This window comes from Kogia breviceps, chromosome 7 (genome assembly GCF_026419965.1).
Source record: "Kogia breviceps isolate mKogBre1 chromosome 7, mKogBre1 haplotype 1, whole genome shotgun sequence".
In the NCBI taxonomy this organism is placed as follows: Eukaryota; Metazoa; Chordata; class Mammalia; order Artiodactyla; family Physeteridae; genus Kogia; species Kogia breviceps.
In genome coordinates, this window is record NC_081316.1 from 43,635,580 (window position 1) to 43,661,845 (window position 26,266).

The following is a 26,266-nucleotide window of genomic DNA, read 5'->3' on the forward strand; positions in this document are numbered from 1 at the left end:
GAGCAAGACCACTAATAACAAGCCACTTGGAAACCACCCAAATAGTCTGTGAGATCGTGTTGCTTTTTAATAAAAATTATATTGTCAGAACATTCCCGAAGCTAGAATATCCACCCTCACATATTCTTACATGCTGCTAATGTGTGAAATTACTGAACTATGACACTGTAATGTGAAAAACAGTAGCAAATTCTCAAGAAAAACTATTGCATTTTAATAAATATATAAATAAGAACAATAATAGTTCCACTACGGTATGGTGCAGGAAAAAAACATCAAACCTTGAATACATATGGCTGTTGTCTTAAATCATCAAAAAATAATTAAAACAAGTGAAACCAAAGCAAGCTACAACTACATATAAACCCAGATTTAATGATTTGTGCAAAATGCAATAAACTAAACAAATCACACATCACTGTTAATTAATGGGCTGTAAAAGACTTCCAGGTGGCTTACGCAAATGACAATTATTATTTTGTATTTTAGAAGGAAAGATTTTGGTAATTACGTGATAACTTTAATTTAACTTAGCTACTTTTATTTAAAGATTCTGATATTCCTGCTTCATTGGAAATGATTATTCAGATTATTCAGATTAAAATACAAATTTTCTCAATTCCTTATATGAAATTATATTTACACATCATTTCTCAAATATTTTATATCAGATTGTATTCATTTTGATATATAAATATGGTTATAATTTTAAACCTCTAAGTCAAAAATTTTCTGGTAAAATGAAATAATTTGTTTAGAGGCTATATTACTATAATTTTCACTTTTTCAATACATAGGGAAGTTATTTGAATTCTTCTTCTAGTACCTTGTATTTGTTTGTTAATCCAGTATATGTTTATTATGTCCTAGTGACAGTTTTTATTCTTAAGGATTCAAAGATTTTGTCTCAACCTTTTAGGTATTCATATTCTTATAGTGAATATATATAATAGTCCATATGAAAATTGCAACAATACAGCAAGGTATAATATACTATTGAAGGACAGAGATGAGAAGAGTACAGAGAGGGTATACAAGTAAAAGAGACATCTGAAGACAAATAAAGAGATGGAAGAATGCCCACTGCAATACCTGGCACAAAATTGATTTTACTAAGATTTGTTGTATAAACCAAGGTAGAGGAAGCTGATTCTACTTGTTAGAACTGGTATTATCCTATTAACTTAATACATGTTTATTTTATGCCAATGATTGTGTTTATTCTTAAGGATTCACATATATTCTCACAATATTTGGAGCATTTATGTCTCAGTGGAGACAAACAATAATTGTGGTGTATGAAACTGCTTCAAGAGAAGAGTGTGCACTTTCCCATGTGAATCATTGTATAATAAACACAGACGAGATGCTTTTGCCTTTTTTCATTGGTTTGCTAACGCATTGATGTGATATGCAATTCCCAAAACTTCGAGGCAAATGACACACTGATGTCATAATGGAAAATAAGTACATTTTTAAAAATTAATCAGTTACAGAGTTAAAAGTAAGCTTCGATGAGGAAAATATCAGAGCTGAGAAAGAGGGAGATTTGGGAAGATCCAGAGAATGAGCATTCTAAGCAAAAAAAGATAACAAGACCCTAATGAGGCTTTGTGACATCAAAACCATAGTCTGTGGGGGTTTTTTGTCCTATTTTACACATGAGAAAACAATCTGTAACTTGCCCCAAGTTTTTCTGTTAGGAGTTTGTATTTGAACCCATATTTTTGGACTTCAAGTCACATAAACAGAGTACAAAAAATCTGTCATTGTAGAGAGGTCACTGCACTCTGGGAAGAATCAGGAAAAACTTTCTGGGAAACATAACATGTAGTTTATAACTTGAAAGAGAGTTGAGAAGTCAATAATCAAGAATAAGAAGGCACTCCAGGTCAGCATAACTGTATGAAGCAAAGAGAAGAAGGGATATTACAGATTCCCTGCAGTAAAATAACAAATATGTATCAAAACTGAGAGAGTAGGTGTCTGGAAAGATTGCTTGAGTCCAGATGTGGTGGTTTTAAATTTTTATTTTAGGACTCAGTGGAACATTGATGGTAGCAGCAGAGGGGAGTCTTGATAAGAATTGAGGTAAGGGCTGATTTGAGAGGATGGAGATGACAAAATGAATCAGGAAGCTACCACAATAGTACAGGTAAAAAGTACATTAAAGACTTCAACTAGGGTGGTTGCACTTTGGTAAGAAAATGATCAATGTGTGACAGTTACTTGGAAATTGACTGGATATGAGGATAAAGGATAACGAGGAGGGGCAATCAGAGATGGTCTCAAGTTTTCTAATTTGGCATCATTGGTACAATTTACAGTAGAGAAATTCATAGCCTAGAAGATTTTTATAGAAAAGAAGGTGAATTAGAATTATGATGCTGAATGATATATTCAATAAGTGATATAGTACTAGATATTAGAAATAAAGTCAGAAATAAAGACATGGATTTAGGAGATAGGAATTTATCCTGCATAAGGAAAATAGTTGAAAAAGAGACAGTGTCTGAGGTGGTTTATGAGATGGGGGAGAGAGAGAGAGAGAGAGAGATTGAAAGAGATAGAGATGAAGTTGCCCAAAACTTGGGAATACCTACACATAGTGAGAAACAGGACAGGGACAGAATAGGGACAAAATAGGAACAGAACAAAGAAAACAGATACTGAATAAGAAATGAGGTAGGCAGGAATGATTTTAAAGAATGTGTATGTAAAAGTAAATTCCCTCCAACTAATGAGGGACATATAGGTGAAATGCTTATCTAGGGATTAAGTGCTGTTAAGCTATCTGAGTATCAAATCAAAAGAAATGTGAGGGTAGGGCTGTAAGTGACATTGTCAGGCAGTTGGTAAATCAAATCGCAGCCAGCATTTCTACTGTGGCTCTTTCTTCAAAGATAAAATTTTGAGCTATCAGGGCTATTTTAGTAAGGCTCAAATGGGATGAAGATGAAATGTTTGTAAATTTTGGCATTGGCGTATGAGTATAATTCAAAGAAGGACCTATCCTCTGTATAGTACTGACACTGAAAGCCTATCTCAGGAATAAATGCTCAGTTTAGATATGGTCAGGAGACTGATGTTGTTAAAATTAATTGGATGTAAAAAGAAGAGAAAGATGAAGCTAGAAGAACACCCGTGCATTTTACTGCTGAGAAATAAAAGCCATTTCAAATTATTTTTTTCAGTAGAATATAGGATTTACTAGGTGTACTTTCCAACCCTCTTATCATTATAAATTCCACTATCCATCCACTGCTTAATTTTTAAAGAAGCAGACGTTTGTGCCTAATTTCTTACCATATGCTCACTTTTTGACATCCCATATACCAGCTTCCACCTCACTCCTCTAATGGAAGTACTGTCCTTATATTCAACAGTGTTCTCTTAATTGACAGATGCAGTTACTTTGCCCATTTTACCTGCAAATAACTCAATGGAATTTGATGTGGTTAACAAACCCTTGAAAATCTCTCCTCCTTGTTTTCCATAACTCTACTACTCAGTTTCTCCACTTCCAACCCTGTAACTGAACTCACTGATTTAGTCCTTCTAAGCAGAGCAAAGAAGCTGCTTTATCCCATCTGTCTCATTGTATAAGGCTCCACTCTGATGAAAGAAAAAACAACTAACATACTTTCTACCTTATCCTTTTCTAGGAGAGCAGTCATAAAAGGATAGATATATCTCAAACACAACAAAGTGCCCCCAGCTAACCTAACCCTCAATTGTCTTTCTTATGTTAATGTTGATTGCTAATTTTTATTATGATTAATACTTTATAATAAAATAGTACAAGTTTATGGCCTTGATGAGTATTGTCTTTTTAGTGTAAGCAAAACCACTTCTTAACCAAACACACATATCTGCACATCAACATTTAGCATTCATCATCATTAAGATAAATTGAATCACCAGGTTACATGCCTTTATTATGCTATTGAGAAAAACCAGCTCATTTGCTAAATGAGGTCTTAGAGGGTGAAAATTTCTCTAATGAGCTATTATATTTGTGTAAGAGTAGAATGTCCATTGAGCTGCTTTTCTCTAAAATTGTTTTAAAGGATTTGAATCATCTGCCCCTGTGTCTTTTCTGTCACTGCCATTTACTAGTGACTATTTTACTAGTTATATATGATTAATAATCAATAATTATTTCTAAACTAAATAATGAAATGTATTTTAAATTCCATTTTAAAAGAAAGATAATTAGGAAAGTTAAAATTTAGTACATGGTTGTGTTAAAATGTACATGAGCTTTTTTGTTCTTTTTTGTCTCCTTGTGCAAGGTTGTAAATTTTGAGAATGAGATATGCCTACAAAGTCTGCATAATCTATAAATAAGGAAAAGTAATTCTGTTTCGTAGTTTTATAGAGAGATGATAATTTGTCTCCATGGCAGAGGCCAGGGGGAAAATTAACATCTGTTATAAGCAAAGATAAAGGATATCATTTTGTGGCAGAGGAGTTTCAATGGACCCTGGGCAAGGACAAGTATTTCTAGTTCAACAAGACCATGTAAAAAATGTATGTATTGAAATGTTTTATTTGTCCTGAGCTATTTATGCTGAAATATATTTGGCAACATCAAAGAAAATTTCATTATTCAAAATGATGAAGAAGTGTCAGGGTTGTAAAGGTAAACCAGATTAGGTTGACAGTTAATTTTTATGCTTTATATTTAAATACTCATTTAGCCTTATCCATATTTACAGTGCTATCTAGATTATGTTAGGGAAAATGCACTGTATGTAACTAAATTATGTTATAGATTTTATATTACTAGTACTTCTAAAATATGAAAACTCAAATCATAAAATTTCAACTGCAGTTAAAGTTTGCATCTAAAACTAATTTTGAAAGTAGAAAAATACATCTTGGTATTGGTAGTTATTCAACTGATTTTACTTTAGGCCTAGTAGCAGTAGCTATAAACTTCAGGTGCTAGAAAACAGTTTGAACTAAAGTAGAATATCTGTATATCCCAAATTTCTAAGGCTAGGCCTTCTAAGGTTCATACAATTGCAGTAAGCTGAATTAGGCTTATTTTAGAAGATAAGTCCTAGACCACATTACTGAAATCTCCATGGTCTCCATGTATCTTCTGATCAAATGTGACCTGAAGATATTGATAGTAGAACTGAGTGAATATAATTTTTTTACCTCTCTTATAATTAGGGCTATTTTGAGTTTCACCTGGACATTAATAAAAACCAACATGTCCTCAATATAATATGAAATTATACATCACTTGATTTATTGAAACAATAACATTAGAGTAAAAGCAGTTGGTGTTCATGTTCTCTGTGTGGCATTTTTTGGAAAAATCAGTGTGAATAAATAAGCTCCTAGGATAGAATAAACCAAGGAGTGGTCTTGTGTGAAAACACTGCAGTATAAACTAAAAGCAAAGATGATATGAATGTGCCTAAGTACATGGCTGTATCACATGTATGAAGTTAATTTTTAATCTGGGCTGTACAGCCACAAGTAGGATATATGACCTTTATCATTTCAATTTTCTGATCTCAAAATTAGAGGTCATGAGACCACCCAGCATAACCTCAGTATTGTTCAGGTGATTCAATGTGATATCACATGCAAAACTCTACATTTGGGGATTATTATTGCTTTTATTTTATTAAAGGATCTGGTTCTATAGTCAGATAAAACAAGACTTGAATTTCATTTTCATCTCTTATTAACTATGTCAAGTGAATTACCTCCTTCAGTTTCCTAATGTTCAATACGTTTAAAAGTGGATAATTGCCTAACTTATGGGATTTTTGTTTGTGATTGGATAATCAATAAATCTTAGCTATTATTATTATTAGCATTGTCATTAAATGCTATTAATGCTTATATAATTAAATATCAATATAAATACTATACAAATGTCTAACATTTAAAGTAATTGTTCAAATTTATAAATACAGTTATTTTCATTATATCATTTATTTTATGAGCAAAATACAGCCTTGATTTTTAAATCTCTGAAAGTGGATGAATCCACTAAGATCAAAAATATTTAGAGAATATTTTAAGAAGTAACTTTGGAAAAAATCTCTAAATTAAAAAATTCACAAAATTAAATGAAAAAAACACTGCCACAGAGTATTCTATACAAGAAATGATGTAATGTGACAGATGTGATTCTTTTAAGATGCTATTTAATTTCCTGTGAACTATTTAAGGAAGATAATTCTTTAAACTCACCTACGTATTAAGAGTTGGTAGGTAAGCACTTTTTTCTTATGGTGGGCTGAAAAATAAGATTTTTCAAAACTGACTGAAAAAGTAAACTACTATTTCTAGATCTTTTGACATGAATAATAGCAGTGGCACCCGGTAGACACCTTATGTGTTGACAACTGAAAGAGTAACATTTGCACAGACATTCTCAAAGAACTTAAGAGCAAGGTTTGCTGCTTAGGTTGACAAATTCTATCACTATATTCTTGACTATGTTTGCAACCCAATGAGGCTATGAAATAATTAGAAAACTTTCTTTGCTACCAGGACCAGTAGAGAAATGTTGCTAGAATTCTAGAATCATGTTTAGAAAAGAAAGAATTTTCTTCTGTCTGCAGTCAGGGACATATGTAAAGTTACATTAAAAAGGGCAACTTTTCAATATTTCTCTGAGATACTTTAGTTTGTCTTAGATATCTATTAAAATATGAAATATAATACCAATAGTAAGCAAAATAGTAAAGATATTACTAATTTTAAAATGAGTATCAGTACCTGTTTTGATATGAATATCAATTATATTCCTTAATACCCTTATACGTATTAATATATATTTTAAATTTAGTAATAATCTCACTAACTACAATCTATGTAGACCTTTATAATTTATAAAATGTTTCTGCATAAACTGTCTTATTTGTTTTGATTCTCTATTGCAATGTTACGGAAAATGTGTATGTATCTCCTAAGAAATCATTCTTCTTATAGTCTCAGAAGGGGATTCTTTTTGAGAGTAGTGGCCACTGTGGTGCTGGAGGGTGTTCATTAATTCCCTTACTCATTTGACAAGCATTCTCTGAGTGTTGACTATGAAATTGCATGTTAGCATTTGGGTATTAATCAAAAAAAATGAATAAGGCATGAAATCTGCCCTCAATGAATTCACAGTCCTGTAGAATCAATGGTGTGCTCAAGTTTGGAATGGATTTTGGGAACCAAAGATGATTGTCAGAAATGGTTGCCATGAAATGTATCAAGAAACAAATACAAGAAGGAACATATGTGAGAGAGAAAAAAAAAGAGTGAGAGAGAGAGAGAGAGGTGATTGAACAATAGCCCAGAAGTCAGGGTGAATATCACAACTGAAAATATGATATCATGAACAAGAATAAAATGTTTTGAACACTGCATATAGTTCAGTATAGCCTGAGAATTAGAAAGAAAGCTGGAAAAGCAGGCAGATTTTAAATAATAAATAGCCTTGTAGTCATTTGTAGGAGTTTGCACTTTATTCTAGAATGGATGGGAAGACTTTAAATGTTTTAAGAAGAGCAGGCTTATCATATTAGTGTTAGGAGGGTAGGAGGAAAAGTGAAGAAAATAAAGAATAGTAACTTTTTGTCTAAACATGACAATATCAGCATAAAAAGAGACACATAGATCAATGGAACACAAGAGAGAGCCCAGAAATGAACCCAGACATATATGGTCAATTCATTTATGACAAAGGAGTCAAGAATACATAATGGGGAAAGGACAGTATCTTCAATAAATGGTGGTGGGAAAAGTGGACAGCTACTTGCAGAAGAATGAAACTGGACCACTATCATATACCAATCACAACAACTAACTCCACAAGGATTAAAGACTTGAATATAAGACCTGACACCATGAAAAATCCTAGAAGAAAACATAGACACTATGCTCCTTGACATCAGTTTTGGCCGTGATTTTTTGAATCTGATACCAGAAGCAAATGCAACAAAAGCAAAAATGAAGAGTGACACTACATCAAACTAAAAAACTTCTGCACAGCAAAGGAAACAATCAACAAAATGAAAAGGCAACCTACTGAATAAGGGAAAATATTTGCAAATCATATATCTTATAAGGGGTTAATGTTCAAAATATACACAAACCCATACAACTCAATAGCAAAATAATCCCAAACAATCCAATTGAAAAATGGACAGATCTGAATAGACATTTTCTCAAAGACCTACAGATGGCCAACAGAGACATAGAAGGATGCTCAACATCACTAATCATCAGGGAAGTGCAAATCAAAACCACAATGAGGTATCACCTCCCAACTGTTAGAATGGTTATTATCAAAAGGATAAGAACTAACAAGTATTGGCAAGGATGTGGAGAAAAGGAAACACTTAATGCCATGCTCGTGGGAATGTAAATTGGTGTAGTCACTATGAAAAATAGTGTGACGTGCCCTCAATAAAACCGAAATAGAACTATCATATGATCCAGCAATTCCACTTCTAGTATTTATCTGAAGAAAATAAAAACACTAACTCGAAAATGTATCTGCATTCCTATGTTCATTGTAGCATTATTTACAGTAGCCAAGACATGGAAGCAACCTAACTGTCCACTGATGGAAGAATGAATAAAGAAAATGTGATGTACATATATAATGGAATATTATTCAGCCATAAAAATTAATGAAGTCTTGCCATTTGTGACAACATGGATGGAGGACTTTGAGGGCATTGTGCTAAATGAAATAAGTCAGACAGGGAAAGACAAATAGCTTATTATGTCACTTATATATGGAATTTTAAACAAAAACTGAGCTCACAGATACAGAGAAGAGATTGGTGGTTACCAAAGGCAGAAGGTGAGGGGTGGGTGAAATGGGTGAAGGGGGTCAAAAGGTACAAACTTCCAGTTATAAAATAAATAAGTCATGGGCATGTAATGTACAGCATGGTGACTATAGTTAATAATAGTTTATTGAATATTTGAAAGTTGCTAAGAGAGTAGACCTTAAAGATTCTCATCATCCAAAAAAGATTTTATGCAAGTATGTAAGGTGACAGATGTTAACTAGACTTATTGAGGTGACCAATAAGTATACAACATATACAAATTTTGAATGACGTACTCTTGAAATTAATATAATATTATACATCAATTGTACCGTAAATTCAAAAATAAATGAAATTTTAAAAATTATTTAAAAGAAAGGCAAATAAATACATACATACATATATGTCCATAGAGATAGGCTTAATGGTTTATGAAGTGATTCCCATGACCCAACAATCTCCATGCTTGGCCCTTAAGTCCCACAGAATGGACAGAACATAACCTTGGCATAGAAAAATCATCCTCATCCCACTTTAGTCTAAACTTAGACTGTAAGCCCAATAAACATACCTCAGAGATACAATCTTATCAAAGTTACAGACTAGCTTAAATGCCCAATGTGTGAGGATATCCTAAACAAAGTTGTGGAAGATGCTTATCGTATTTTAATATGATATAAACCATCCCTATGGTTTCATTGAGTCTCTCAATATGTTCTTTTCCTGTCTGCCCTTCCTGAGGGTCAAACAATATTTTTAAATATTGGGTATTTTCTTCTGAAAATCAGAATAAATCTAGCTCATCTGAAATCACTTTATTCTCCCAGAAACTTGTTCCTCTTCACTGTGTGACTTTATTATGTAACAGCATTATGTATTGCTCAATTGAATTGATCAAAGCTCAGAATTTTGTTATTTTAACTCCTCCATATTTTTTACATTTCCACCCCCTTTCTATTCAGCCATTTGCAAATTCTCATTTATTTTGGAGCCTCCTACAGATATCTATCATATCCAATACATCAGGGCCTTCAAGTCCTTTTTACCTAGGTTATCAAAATGACCTCTTAATTTGACTTTTCCTACAGAGTTGTCTGCATACATATTTCCAGAGCAACCCCCTGATTCTCTCTGCCCTTTATGCACTTAAAGGGTAAGTTACAAACTTCTGTTTAATTATGGTAAAACATCAGGGATTTATGCAGGGGCAATATGGTCATAATTATGTTTTATATCATTTCAGAAAACAATACAGAGGGATGTTAGTGGGGTTCGTGTAGGGTGGAGAAGGGAGATGTTAAGGAGTAGAAGAAGTGGGCAGGAATTCCAAGTAGGCAATTTTTCTGGTAGGTCAAGGGGAGATACTCCTTATGGGCTCCTTGACTTCTAGAACAGTGCCCAAGAGAGTAGAGATTGAGTAAATGTTCTATGAATAAAACAACTACAGATATGCTGAACAAAAACTGCATGGTTAAGTACAGTGTAGGGTAGAACAAGGTAGATTATAAGTATGAAGTTTGAAGTTAGATATGAATTGGAGCTGCTGTTCTATTATTTACTAGCTGTGTGACTTTGGGAAAATAACTTGACATTCCTGAGCTTCACTTTTTTTTCATATAAATTAGGTCAAAAATAGAACTTCCCTCATAAGGTTGATAGGAAGGTTAAAGAGGGTGATGATGCATTAAATATATTTAACAGTTTGCCTGGCTTTTAAGTGTTCAATAGCTATTGCTGCTTATTCTTGTGTTAGTGTTATTAAATTTATGTACATACATACAGACAGACATATATATACATACATACATATACATATACACATCTATACATCCACATCTCTATTTGTCTATGTATCCATCCATCTATTGTTATACATGAAGAGTAGCAATGTGTGGAAATGGCAATCAGATTACAAGAACTCTAGACTCTGTAATACATATTCACTTAGACTTGTCGCTCAAGAAAAGATTTTTTTGGAGTAAAATAAATTTAGAAAAGACTCATATATGTCCCTTTGTTTATGCTTCTTGTTTTATATTAGTATCTTTCTATTCATCAGGATTATATAATGTTCTGAAATGGAACTGCTATTTTATCAAGTAAAAGGGGCACTAGTAGTGAGATTTAAATTCCATTGTACTTTTATGCCATGGATTTTTTGTGCTGGGAAAAGATCTCTAAAGACACTCTGCTAAGGATTAGGGAACAATGAATTAGGTAAATGGGCTTGAGCATTAAGGGTCAGAGGATTTATATGCTCCCTGATCCTGGTCTTTCTGGGTTACTTCACACAACGTGAGTGAAGAACTGCCTTTCTGAATTTCTAAAAACTAGAAGCAGAGCACTGAGATCACTGAGAGGAGCTCTTGTACCTAAGGTCAAGCCATTTCACTGTATCTCTCACATGTGGCCAGAGTTATTCATGATTTCCATAAATAATGAAAATATGTGTTTGGATGAAGTTTAATAAACCCAACTCTTGCAAATTTTAAATAAAATTAAGAATTAATTATTTGAGGACAATCGGCCACAGACTTCCACTTTGATTCACTCATAACTTTCCTTTAAAGCATAAAATTAAATATTTTTAGATTTTTTTTATGTGGACCGTTTTTAAAGTCTTTATTGAATTTGTTACAATATTGCTTCTGTTTTATGTTTTGGATTTTTGGCCACAAGGCATGTGAGATCTTAGCTTCCTGACCAGGGAGCAAACCTGCATCCCCTGCATTGGAAGACAAAGGCTCAACCACTGGTCCCCCAGGGAAGTGCCTATGGATTACCATAAGGGGAGGGTGGTGTAGTTTGCAGGATGTGAAACTATTTTTAATTAAATTTTTTGTCTGTGATCTCAGTCAAAGAATTCATACTATAGTTTGTCAAGGGGTCATATGGTACCATACAAAGGGGTATATGGTACAGGTACCATATCTATTATGATCAGAATAATTGTCATTTTAAAGGAAAACTTAAACCATATTCTTTGAGTAATGATTTAATAAAAGTAAAACAGTGTTGCTTTATTTATAGAAGACAAAATTACAAACTAATAACTTCTCTTGTAATAAAATCAGATAATTTTATAATTAGTAAAATCATCCATGCCAGAGTGACTCATCCAGGTTAATATTCAAATAATTTAATAAATTTATTATGAACTAAACCTCATAGACTAATGGGAAAAAGCTTCGAATATACTGTAGAGTTAGCAATTATTCAAATAATTTCATTAGATGTTAAATGCTAGTAAAATATGATTTTAAAGTCTAGGGTCAATTTTACTTAAGGGAAAAAGTTAAGAAAAAACTAGAGAAGTAATTTTTGAGTTTTATATGAAAATGAAAGGTTAAATTAAACTGCTTAAACACAAAGTCTACAAAAATTATATAATCTCTCAAACAGTTAAGGGGGTTATTTTAATCAACTGCTTCAAGGAAAGCTAATGTAATATTCTGGATCTATATCATCTTAAATGCCCTGAAAAGCAATATGTTTGAATTTAGATATGAACTATCAATTTACTGGATGGCATATAAAGATCTTTTTGAAGCAAGAGACAGCATGAGGAGATTTTATTCTTGATTCATTTTATGTTTGACTTGCTGGTATGAATTATTTCTAAATATCCAAACTTTGGAGAAACTGTTATGAGCCTTAGATTTCTGAAGGATGTTTGAGAAGTGTGTAGTGTCACATTATCAATTCAAAATTCTCATCAGCATGGTAATAAGCTAATGAGTGACAAAGTTTTATATTGTGTATTCTTGCTTGTCACTGAAGAAAAATCACTATACTAGGTGGGGAAATTATACTCATGATGAACATAAGCTACAAGAGTAAAATATATTCTGCCAAAGATAACCTTATTGATAACCAGTAACAATCATTACTAGCAATAATACTCCAACTTTGTGTTTATTTATGTCTTTCTTTCTGAACTTAAAAATCAGTTCACAAACATGATTTCTCCACCTCATTAATTTTTACTACACCCTTATGAGATATATATTTATTAATGCTAATGTATATTATTAACATTAACTAAGCTGAGCCGTGTTTATAAATATTCATTTAGGGAGAGCTTAAATTGAAAGATCCTCATAGGTAGACATTTAGACATGTGAGAGGTGGGTTAAAAGGAGCAGCAGCTGCTCAAATCCATTAGCTGCTCAAATCAAAATTTAAAAAAAAAGATTTATAAATGAACAAAGTGAATAGCTTCATGATTAAATTCTAGTTACATTTTAAAAATTGGTTTGGTTTTAAGTCAGGCTAATTAAATGTGCTATTGAGTTGATGTAGAGATGTTAAAATCTCTATATAAAGCCTCAGAGGTGAAATTTCTATGAGAATTAAATGTCAAGAAAACAATTTCTTCTCAAACAAACATCCTTTAAATGTTTGTATTTCTCCTTTTTCTCTGACTACTGGGAGTCCCAAGGAAATATTTATGTCTTGACCATAATAATTATGAGACATATGGTTTATACTGTCTTGACCTCTTATGATGAAATGTACTTTTTTCCTGGTGCTGTATTTACTAATTTACATATTTATCATTTATGGTATATGATTTTACATAACAAGTCAAATAAATCACCTTTGGAATGAGGTTAAGATCAAATATATTAGTAAATTAAAATAATTATTATATAAATAAACACTTGTTGATATGTTGAGTGACAAGTGAATAGGAACAAAACTTTAAAGAAACAAAATTTGTTTTACACTTACATTTAGTATACATTAGATATATCTTTTATTATTGCCACATCAACAGGTAAAAGTGCCAACACTCATTTCCTAATCACGATTCTCTTCAAAAGCCAGGATCTACAATGATAGTTTCAGCTTTTGATAACAGCCACAGTCATCCATGTCCTGTCTCAAGATTATTTAGAAAATGTAGCTTTCCAGGTCCTAACTATAGATTGTCTAATAAATTTTTTAAATTAAGAAAAAAAGGTATAATAAAATAGAATATATGATAAGAAAAAATATTACATACCAAAAGTACTATAAATCCCCAAATTCTAGATCTAGAAGGAGACCTAATGTGCCTTAAGCTCTTAAATTTCCATAAGGAAAATTAAGCAAGTGATTTATTAACTAATTTAAACAATGAGAATAAATGCAGAATGATTATATACTTATTTTTTATCCCAGTATTCATTTTTGCTTTACACATAGCTATTAATATATTGATTATAAAATTATGGTTGATGAAGCAAACATAAAAAGATTTTTTGAAAGATTACAATATAATTATTGTTTGAGAAAGGAATTAAAATCGAAATGAGTATGCCATAAAATGAATATAATACATATTTATATAAGGAAAAGACTGAGTACTATTAGAGTTAAATAAGAGGTGTCATCCGTAAAATGTGTTTACATTTAACAGCATAATACTTCATAGGTTGGTTATGAGGATGAAATGAGTTAACATATTTTAAAACACTTAGAACATTGTCTACCATGGAAGTAAGCATTAAATAAATATAAACTACTTATATGAACTTGAGACCTTAAAAAAGTTTTTGTTTTTTGGGGTTTTTATGAATGTATTTATTTATTTTTGGCTGTGTTGGGTCTTTGTTTCTGTGCGAGGGCTTTCTTCATCGCGGTGCGCGGGCCTCTCACTGTTGCGGCCTCTCTTGTTGTGGAGGAGAGGCTCCAGACACGTAGGCTCAGTTGTTGTGGTGCACGGGCCCAGTTGCTCCACGGCATGTGGGATCTTCCCAGACCAGGGCTTGAACCCGAGTCCCCTGCATTGGCAGGCAGATTCTCAACCACTGCGCCACCAGGGAAGCCCCAAATTTTTGTTTTTAAAAATCTTTTTTTTACTAAACTGGTTTGGCAATAATGTCATCCTCCTCAGCACTGGAACTTATTTGGATCAATCTTATATGCACCTCTAACACCTAGATTTTAGTCTCTATAAATAACATTATGCATTATAGTCAAAGAAATGTAGCTGAATCTATATTTGGGGGGTGGGCACAAGATAAAGATGTTATTGAATATTTTAAAGATGATAAGAATAAACATTTTTTGGCTTCCCTGGTGGCGCAGTGGTTGAGAGTCTGCCTGCCGATGCAGGGCACACGGGTTCGTGTCCCAGTCCGGGAAGATCCCACATGCCGCGGAGCAGCTGGGCCGGTGGGCCATGGCCACTGAGCCTGCGCGTCCGGAGCCTGTGCTCCGCAACGGGAGAGGCCGCAGCGGTGAGAGTCCCGCGTACCACCAAAAAAAAAAAAAAAAAAAAAGAATAAACATTTTTTATTCATTTTTCTTGAATATTTTAAAGATGTTAAGAATATTTTTAAATATATTTCTGGTTAATAAGAGGACAAAGAAGCTAACATTCAGGGATTCCCAACAGTCAAATTGTGACAATTTATATATGTATATGAATAAGGTAAATCTGAAAAATCTCATGCAACCTTAATGGTACTCAAAATTGGAAAGTTGAATATGATGCATGTGTGTATATAATATATATAATTTCATACTAAAGGAAGATAATTCTAGTAGGATATGTTTAAATTTTATTATTTTTAATAAGTATGAAATTGTTAGTATATGAATATCTTGATTCTTCATTTAAATATATACCTATTTATAAAATATAGATGAGTACTTTTTTCTATGAATACAATTAGGGAAGACACATTTAATGTTTATTTAACATTGTCCAATTAAGTCTTAAAATCACATTATTTTAGGCAAATATGTCATATTTCAAAAGGTGAAAACCTATGCAAAAGCTATAGATTTAAAGTATTATTATTATTATTTAAAGTACTATTGATATAACAAAAATAATGTTCAAATTATAAAAGAGGCCAAGTCTGTTAACAGTCTCACTTTGAAAGAAGCAACCCGAATTCAATTGGTTGATAACTCAGAAACTACTCTGGATTAGGTGATACGATCCTCCTTTCTATTTGATTTTAGAAGATCACAATTGCACTGCACAATTGTAGAAAACCATAGCTGATAAAATTATTGTGTAATACATGATAAAATTAAGATATAAAGGTAAAAATATTTATATAATAACATAATTGTAAACCGAGTTCATAAGTTTGTAATCATTTTGATAATTTGTAATTTTGTCTAATTATATGACATTTAAAACATTTAACAGACTTGTATTAGATTTAAATATTTAATTTAATCTAATATGTTTTAATAATTATCTAAACTTACTAAATATACTTGTTTTGAAATATTAGTTATGTAATACATATTTAAATTTTTACATAAATAGTGGCTGATGGATATAAATAATTAATGATTTCAGCTTAAAAATGTATAAAAAGTAATCAGAGTTCCTGTAGCCACAAAAGCCCTTTGGACATTAAGCGTTCTATGAACAACAAATAGTGAGTTCATTCTCTATCTCTGAGGCTGGTCATAGAAAATCATGATGTAAAGGAAAGTTGCCACCAAGTTTGTAATCTTGCTTTATATTTGTATGCTCTCACTTCCTTTCAGAAGCCCCTTCTTTTCTTTCTCCCCAGCATCCTACCTCATTTTCTCCCCCTAATCATAAAACTACCCTGATTCCTAGAGCATGGGTGACTCCTAGCACCCAAGCTCACACCCAGGTATACTAGAAAGCAAATTCATTGTCTTCATCCTATCTTCTCTATCACCTGTATTTGCATTTTTTTCCCAAATATCACCTGGCAAAAAATAAAACTAAGCCTAACAGACTTAATTTTTATATCATCAACACAGACATAATGGAATCTAGGGGAGCAGTTTTGAGGCAGAAGTGGCCTTCCCTATATAAGTGACTGACTGCTTCAACCAGGCATCTTTCAGGCTCTTATGCATATGTATGGCCTCCAGAACACAGCAGTGAGTCAGGTGGGGTGGGGTTGGGAAGAGGCAGAGTAATAAGACACTACCAATGATTGCATATGTCTGTCTACCCATAACATTTAAGTTAAAAATAAAGTAAATATTGCTCTAAATTAAGTTCAGGACAACTTGATATGGAATAGATAAGTAAGCAGGTAGGTAGGTTGATTGAGAGATAAAGTTTCCCTTTCCTAGTCATTGAACTCTAAATGCTGGTGCCAACTTGCTCACTGTAGGTGGAATTGGTTTCTGGTCTGAATAATACAGAAACCATTCCATATTTTGCCACCACTGTTGATTTGGGAGAAAAACAACTGATATACAGGGTATTGAGAATTAGTGTACTTGTGTTAGAGAGTATAGACCAAAGAGAAAGGTAGAATCCACTAATACTTGTACATCGTGTTTTCTGGATTTGCTGTATCTGTCTTGAAAAGACTGCTCTATTGAACAGAGAAGCAATTAGGAGGTTGTTTATTTGGTGTATTAGGATTTTTTCAATGTACATACTGAAAAGTATTAGGTTCTGTGATACACCACATAATATTTTCAAAAACAAAAGGAGTATACTTAGGCTCCTATCTTGATATATTTGGTGTATGTAAAGTACCAATCTAAACTCCTTAGCCAATTATACTTTAAAAGATAATATTTTGATTTTTCTAGTACCTAGCTCGATGTTCTCGAAACTGAATCCATTATCATTCTTTTATTCTTTCCTTTTCTCCTTCACACTCCTTTAATAGGGTGTCTGGGTTCTGGGTTAATTAGACATAATACATGAAGATTATATAGACAAAAATCAATTATTCCATTCTTCAGGGTGTAATTTTAACTTAAAAATCTTTTTGTGACAAATTACATAGCCATTATAGTTACATATGAATTATTAGCACAAAGATCCCTGGCCCTTCCATTTCTTAGAGATTATAATCCTCAAGAATTTAATTCAAGTAGGATTACCTACTAAGAAATGATCTCACCCAGTAGCCTATCCTTAATTTGGTGTAAGACCCCATCATAAATGAAATGATTTCAAGAGTTTTAAGAAATCTCTACATTTAGTTAATTAGATATATTATCTATTTTAGAAAATATATATATTCTAGTATACATGAATGATTACATGTGGTGTCCTTTTTCTAATAAAAATATTGGGACACTTGGGAGGGAAGTTATAATCAGAATCTGAGATATTAGCATTTCAGAGGCATTTCTTTGGTTACCTGACTACAAGCAGAAATTTTAGTGTATGCTATCTTATATCCAGAAGAATCTATAGCAAATAGTGACTATAATAGACAGTAGAAGAATAAAAGCAGTTAAATGTATATTTTAAAGGCAGACAGAAAACATTTAAAATCTATTTCTTACTAGATTTCAAAGGATATTTCAATTCTAAAACTTTATCTGCTTTTATGAACAGAATTTTTAACCTCGCCAGACTACTATTTATGTGAAGAGGGCAAACATTTCAGGGAATTTGAAAATATCTCAGGAAGAAACACATGGTTTTCATACTTCTAATCGTTACCAGTTTATAGCATGATTTTAAAAGTTGAAGTCATAAGCTATTGCTTCACTAAACTTTAAAGTTTTTTATATATGTATATGTATATATATATATATATATACACACACACACACACACACACACACTATATATATATATGTATATGTGGAAAGAGCAATACTTTACTCACAGGCAAACTGAAGTACAGCTTTCCTACTAACAATACTTCCAAACGTGTTGGCTGCCAAACACTGATAATGGCCAGAATCCTTTGTTTCACTTGGATTGCTTATAATGAAGGCCCCATCTATCAAACTGTAGCGATAATCACTTTCCAAATCTATTTCTGTTCCATTTTGAAGCCATCTTAGGAAAAATCAGAAGACAAATACATAAAAATTACTTGAGACATTGTAATACTCCCTGGGAGTGTCAGAATCTCACTGAAAGGAATTTTTAAGACTTAAGAAAAATGATTAACAGTGAATTTCTACCTGTAATTGGGAACTGGGTTGCCACGAGCTTCACAATTCAGTGCTAGTTTCTTTTCATCAGAATCAGTCGGGAAAATTATATCATCTGGTTCTTGCACAAACACTGGCCCGTATTCCACACTTTCTGTAAGGACCAAAAGTAAACACTTAAAATTTCTCGAAATATCAAGACATTTTTTCTCCACTATGTTCCTACTCAAAATTCTTGCACTTTTCTCATAATAAACAGGCATATTACCAAAGAAAGATATAGCTAGCCAATTACATTGTTTGAGAAAATTGCGGAGACCTAAGTGGATTTTTTCTGTCATTGACCAAGACTGCTTTTAAAAATATGATATATGAAATGAAAAAACACATCTCAAACATAGATGTTGTACATTTTAAAATATATATCTTTGAATTCACCAAAAGTGGAGCAAAGGAGAATAATATTAAACAAAAACATTATTTTAAAAAAACCCAAAAGTTTATAAAAGTCTTAGAATGTTAAAAATAATATGTGATAAAGGAAAATCATGAACTAATATAGTGTTACTACTTGGGTGCTACAGACATGAAAATGTTGGTCCTCATGCATTTTTCACATATTCCTTTCTTCACTCATTCAATCAAGGACTTTTAGTGTTTAATGATGCTGGATTGTAAGGGGAAAATGATGTAATGCAAGTACACACATTCTCATGGAATAAATGAGACATGTCCTCAAAATAAGTCAAATAATTGAATAAAGATGACAAAACTGTATACAATTAAATGTTTACCAGCTGGTAGATAAGTAAATAAGGAAATCAGAAGAGAAGAGGCATAAAAAGGAAGGCAGCTTTTTCCTTAGCTACAACCAAAATAATTTACATGAAAATGTATTATTCTATACCAAATTATATTGCTGTTACTTAAAGTTTTATTTTAAAATAGAAAACTAAGTGATTTGATAAATAAATAAAGAGGAAATTATTGTCAAAATATTATACTGCATGTTGTTGCATCATAATGAATTTTTTAAAATTCAGAAAAGCACATGAAACCTTGTCAAAATCTCAGAATTAAACTGCACAATCAAGTCATGAAAAAAGAACTCTTTCTGTTATTTACTCATTAAAATATAATTATTTACATTAATATTATAAATATCTATGATACATAAGATTAACTTTTAATAAATATATCTTATATTTTTATATATATTTTAAAATTCTTGAGCTTTAGAGTAAGACACTTGAGTTTAAATCCTAGTACCATCATTTTCTAGCCTTGAGCCAACTAATTTTATCCTTTGCTGCTTCATTTATTAATTGTGGATAATAATGTCTCCTTACAATATTATGATGAATATTGATCAACCTTTGTAAATACTTAGTATGTCACAAGTACTCAGTAAATTATAATTAACAAGAATAATAACTAAAGTTTACTTGTGTTATAATTACTATATGTCAGACATTATACTGAATAATTTATATGCAATATGTCATGTAACACTCATAACAACAATGTGACTAGAATTAATTTCCTCATTTTATTTTTATTTCTTTTATAGAGCAGTGATTTTTAATTTTTCTTTTTAGCAGTAGTGCCTTTTATATTTTAATTAATTTTTATTGCAATATTGTTGATTTACAACGTTATGTTAGTTTCAGGTGTACAGCAGAGTGAGTCAGTTATACATATACATATATCCACTTTTTTTTAGATTTTTTTTTTTCCCATATAAGCCATTACAGAGTATTGAGTAGAATTCCCCGTGCTATATGGTAGGTTTTTCTTAGTTATCTATTTAATGTCCCCATTTTGTAGAAGACAAAACTGAGGCTGAAATCAATTAAGTAAATTTGTATAGTAAATAAATGATAATTTGGGGACACAGATCCAGGGCTTTGGAATAAAGAACCTGATTACCACTATCACTACTACTACTATTACTATTATTTATAATAATAATTATTATTATTATACATTTAAACAACATTTACAAATACTTTCATATATTATTATTTAATTATCTGAGCTGAGTTTTATAATTATTTGTAATTCAAAGATGAAAACGCTGAGGTCGGGGGGGAGCGAGAAGATGGCGGAAGAGTAAGACGCGGGGATCACTCTTCCTCCTCACAGATACATCAGAAATACATCTACACGTGGAACTTCTCCTATAGAACACCCACCGAACGCTGGCAGAAGACCTCAGACCTCCCAAAAGGCAAGAAACTCCCCACGTACCTGGGTAGGGCAAAAGAAAAAAGAATAAACAGAGACAAAAGAATAGGGACGGGACTTGCACCAGTGGGAGGGAGCCGTAAAGGAGGAAAGCTTCCCACACACTAGAAGCCCCTTCGCGGGCGGAGACTGCGGGTGGCGGAGGGGGAAGCTTCAGAGCCGCGGAGGAGAGCACAGCAACAGGGTGGGGAGGGCAAAGCGGAGAGATTCCCGCACGGAGGATCGGTGCCGATCAGAACTCACCAGCCCGAGAAGCTTGTCTGCTCACCCGCCGCTGCGGGCGGGGCTGGGAACTGAGCCTCCTCGGGCGGATCCCAGGGAAAGGTCTGGAGTTGGCAGAGTGAAAACAGCCTGAAGGGGTTAGCGCACCAGGGCTGGCCGGGAGGGAGTTCGGGAGAAGTCTGGAGCTGCCGAAGAGGCAAGAGACCTTTTCTTCCCTCTTTACCTCCTGCTGTGCGAGGAGAGGGGTTTAAGCGCGCCGCTTAAAGGAGCTCCAGAAACGGGCGCGGAGCTGCCGAAGAGACAAGAGACTTTTTCTTGCCTCTTCGCTTCCTGGGGTGTGAGGAAAGGGAATTAAAGGCACCACATAAAGGAGCTCCAGAAACGGGCGCGAGCTGCGGCTGTCGGCACGGACAACAGAGATGGGTGTGGGACGCTAGGGTTGCTACTGCCGCCACCAAGAGGCCTGTGTGCGAGCACAGGTCACTCTCCACACCGCCCCCCTCCCCGGGAGCCCGCCAGTGCCGGGGTCCCGGGATCCTGGGACTGCTTCCCCGGGAAAACGCGCGGCGCACCTCGGGCCAGTGCAGCGTCACGCCGGCCTCTGCCGCCGAGGTCTCGCCCCACATCCGTGCCCCTCCCCCAACCCCCGCCTGAGTGAGCCAGAGACCACGAATCAGCTGCTCCGTTAACGCTGCTCCTTTGACCCCGCCCTCTCTGAGCGAAGGGCAGACGCCCTTGGACGACCTGCACGCAGAGGCGGGGCCAGGTCCAGGGCTGAGCCCCAGGAGCTGTGCGAACAAAGAGAGGGGGTGGTCCCTCCCAGCAGCCTCAGAAAGAGCGGGTTAAAGCTCCACAGTCAGCTTGAAGTGCCCTGCATCTGTGGAAAACCTGAATAGACAGCGAAATATCCCAGGTTGAGGAAGTGGACTTTGGGAGCAAGATATACTATTATTTTCCCCTTTTTTCTTTTTCTGAGTGTGTATGTGGGTGCTGCTGTGTGAGATTTTGTCTGTGTAGCTTTGTTTTCACCATTTGTCCTGGGGTTAGACCGACCTTTTTTTTTTTCTTTTTCTTTAATAGAAATTTTTCTTCTTAATAATTATTTTGTTATTTTAATAACTGTATTTTACCCTACTTTATTTTGTCTTCTCCCCTTTCTTTCTTCCTTTCTTCCCTCCTTTCTTTCCTATTTCCCTCCTTCCTTCCTTCCTCCCTTCCTTCCTTTATTCCCTCCTTCCTTCCTCCCTTCCTTTCTTCCTCCCTCCCTTCCTTTCTTTATTCCCTCCTTCCTTCCTCCCTTCCTTTCTTTATTCCCTCTTTCCTCCCTTCCTTTCTTCCTCCCTCCCTTCCGTTCTTTATTCCCTCCTTCCTTCCTCCCTCCCTTCCTTTCTTTATTCCCTCCTTCCTTCCTCCCTTCCTTTCTTCCTCCCTCCCTTCCTTTCTTTATTCCCTCCTTCCTTCCTCCCTTCCTTTCTTCCTCCCCCCCTTCCTTTCTTTATTCCCTCCTTCCTTCCTCCCTTCCTTTCTTCCTCCCTCCCTTCCTTTCCTTATTCCCTCCTTCCTTCCTCCCTTCCTTTCTTCCTCCCTCCCTTCCTTTCCTTATTCCCTCCTTCCTTCCTCCCTTCCTTTCTTCCTCCCTCCCTTCCTTTCTTCCTTCCTTCCCTCCCTTCCTCCTTTCTTCCTTCCTTTCTTGACTTTCTATTTTTTTCTCTCTTTTGTTTTGAGCCATGTGGATTAAAGGCTCTTGGCACTCCAGCCAGGTGTCAAGGCTGTGTCTCTGAGGTGGGAGAACCAACCTCAGGACACTGGTCCACAAGAGACCTCTCAGCTCCACGTAATATCAAACGGCGAAAATCTCCCCGAGATCTCCATCTCAACACCAAGACCCAGATTCACTCAAGGACCAGCAACGAACAGTGCTGGACACCCTATACCCAACAAAGAGCGAGACAGGTCTACAGCCCCATCCATTAGCAGAGAGGCTGCCTAGAATCACAGTAAGGCTACCGACATCCCCATACACGCCCCCAGACGTGGACCTGCCCACCAGGGAGACGGGATTCAGCCTCATCCACCAGAACAGGGGAACTGGTCCCACCAACCAGGAAACCTGCTCAACGAACAGAACCAACCTCAGCCACTGGGGACAGCCACCAAAAATAGATAGAAATACGAACCTGCAGCCTGCAAAAGGGAGACCCCAAACACAGTAAGAAAAGCAAAATGAGAAGACAGAAAAACACACAGCAGATGAAGGAACAAGATAAAAACACACCAGACCTAACAGATGAAGAGGTAATAGCCAATCTACCTGAAAGAGAATTTAGAATAATGATGGTGAAGATGATGCAAAATCTTGGAAATAGAATAGACAAATTGCAAGAATCAGTTAACAAGGACCTAGAAGAAATAAAGAGGAAGCAAGTAACGATGAGCAACACAATAAATGAAATGAAAAATACTCTAGACGGGATCAGTAGCAGAATAACGGAGGCAGAAGGACGGATAAGTGACCTGGAAGATAAAATAGTGGAAATAACTACTGCAGAGCAGAAGAAAGAAAAAAGAATGAAAAGAACTGAGGACAGTCTCAGAGATCTCTGGGACAACATTAAACGCACCAACATTCGAATCATAGGGGTCCCAGAAGAAGAAGAGAAAAAGAAAGGGACTGAGAAAATATTTGAAGAGATTATAGTTGAAAACTTCCCTAATATAGGAAAGGAAATAGTCAACCAAGTCCAGGAAGCACAGAGAGTCCCATACAGGATAAACCCAAGGATAAACATGCCGAGACACATAATAATCAAACTGTCAAAAATTAAATACAAAGAAAACATATTAAAAGCAGCAAGGGAAAAACAACAAATAACACACAAGGGAATCCCCATAAGGCTAACATCTGATCTTTCAGCAGAAACTCTACAAGCCAGAAGGGAGTGGCAGGACATATTTAAAGTGATGAAGGAAAAAAACCTACAACCAAGATTACTCTACCCAGCAAGGATCTCATTCAGATTTGATGGAGAAATTAAAACCTTTACAGACAAGCAAAAGCTGAGAGAGTTCAGCACCACCAAACCAGCTTTACAACAAATGCTAAAGGAACTTCTCTAAGCAAGAAACATAAGAGAAGGAAAAGACCTACAAGAACAACCCGAAACAATTAAGTAAATGGTAATAGGAATGCACATATCAATAATTACCTTAAATGTAAATGGATTAAATGCTCCCACCAAAAGACACAGACTGGCTGAATGGATACAAAAACAGGACCCATATATATGCTGTCTACAAGAGACCCACTTCACACCTAGGGACACTTACAGGCTGAAAGTGAGGGTATGGAAAAAGATATTCCATGCAAATGGAAATCAGAAGAAAGCTGGAGTAGCAATTCTCATATCAGACAAAAGAGACTTTAAAATAAAAACTATTACAAGAGACAAAGAAGGACACTATATAATGATCAAGGGATCGATCCATGAAGAAGATATAACAATTGTAAATATTTATGCACCTATCATAGGCGCACCTCAATACATAAGGCAAATATTAACAACCATAAAAGGGAAAATCGACAGTAACACAATCATAGTAGGGGACTTTAACACCCCACTTTCACCAATGGACAGATCATCCAAAATGAAAATAAATAAGGAAACACAAGCTTTAAATGATACATTATACAAGATGGATTTACTTGATATTTATAGGACATTCCATCCAAAAACAACAGAATACACATTTTTCTCAAGTGCCCATGGAATATTCTCCAGGATAGATCATATCTCGGGTCACAAATCTAGCCTTGGCAAATTTAAGAAAATTGAAATCGTATCAAGTATCTTTTCTGACCACAACGCTATGAGACTAGATATCAATTACAGGAAAAGATCTGTAAAAAATAGAAACACATGGAGGCTAAACAATACACTACTTAATAACGAAGTGATCACTGAAGAAATCAAAGAGGAAATCACAAAGTACTTAGAAACAAATGAGAATGGAGACACGACGACCCAAAACCTATGGGATACAGCAAAAGCAGTTCTAAGAGGGAAGTTTATAGCAATACAATCATACCTTAAGAAACAGGAAGCATCTCGAATAAACAACTTAACTTTGCACCTAAAGCAATTAGAGAAGGAAGAACAAAAAAACCCCAAATTTAGCAGAAGGAAAGAAATCATAAAGATCAGATCAGAAATTAATGAAAAAGAAATGAAGGAAACAATAGCAAAGATCAATAAAACGAAAAGCTGGTTCTTTGAGAAGATAAATAAAATTGATAAACCATTAGCCAGACGCATCAAGAAAAAAAGGGAGAAGACTCAAATCAATAGAATTAGAAATGAAAAAGGAGATGTAACAACTGACTGCAGAAATACAAAAGATTATTAGAGATTACTACAAGCAAACTGTTTGCCAATAAAATGGACAACCTGGAAGAAATGGACAAATTCTTAGAAATGCACAACCTGCCAAGACTGAACGAGGAAGAAATAGAAAATATGAACAGACCAATCAAAAGCACTGAAATTGAAACTGTGATTAAAAATCTTCCAACACACAAAAGCCCAGGACCAGATGGCTTCACAGGTGAATTCTATCAAACATTTAGAGAAGAGCTAACACCTATCCTTCTCAAACTCCTCCAAAAGATAGCAGAGGTAGGAACACTCCCAAACTCATTCTACGAGGCTACCATCACCCTGATACCAAAGCCAGACAAAGACATCACAAAGAAAGAAAACTACAGGCCAATATCACTGATGAACATAGATGCAAAAATCCTCAACAAAATACTAGCAAACAGAATCCAACAGCACAGTAAAAGGATCATACACCATGATCAAGTGGGGTTTATTCCAGGAATGCAAGGATTCTTCAATATACGCAAATCAATCAACGTGATACACCATATCAACAAACTGAAGGAGAAAAACCATATGATCATCTCAATAGATGCAGAGAAAGCTTTTGACAAAATTCAACACCCATTTATGATAAAAATCCTGCAGAAAGTAGGCATAGAGGGAACTTTCCTCAATATAATAAAGGCAATATATGACAAACCAACAGCCAGCATTGTTCTCAATGGTGAAAAACTGAAACCATTTCCACTAAGATCAGGAACA

At 34.5% G+C, this 26,266-nt stretch overlaps 1 protein-coding gene across 4 annotated transcripts in view; it reads right to left on the bottom strand.

Moving 5' to 3' along the window:
* Window positions 1-26,266, bottom strand: part of CNTN5 (contactin 5) — a 1,356,013-nt gene that overhangs the window by 459,033 nt on the left and 870,714 nt on the right. For all 4 annotated transcript variants that reach the window (XM_067038233.1, XM_067038231.1, XM_067038232.1 and 1 more), the window contains 2 exons: window positions 18,687-18,810; window positions 18,383-18,558 (listed from right to left, as the gene is read on the bottom strand). In XM_067038233.1, coding sequence (XP_066894334.1) covers window positions 18,383-18,558; window positions 18,687-18,810 — 300 coding nt within the window. The remainder of the gene's footprint in view (window positions 1-18,382; window positions 18,559-18,686; window positions 18,811-26,266) is intronic.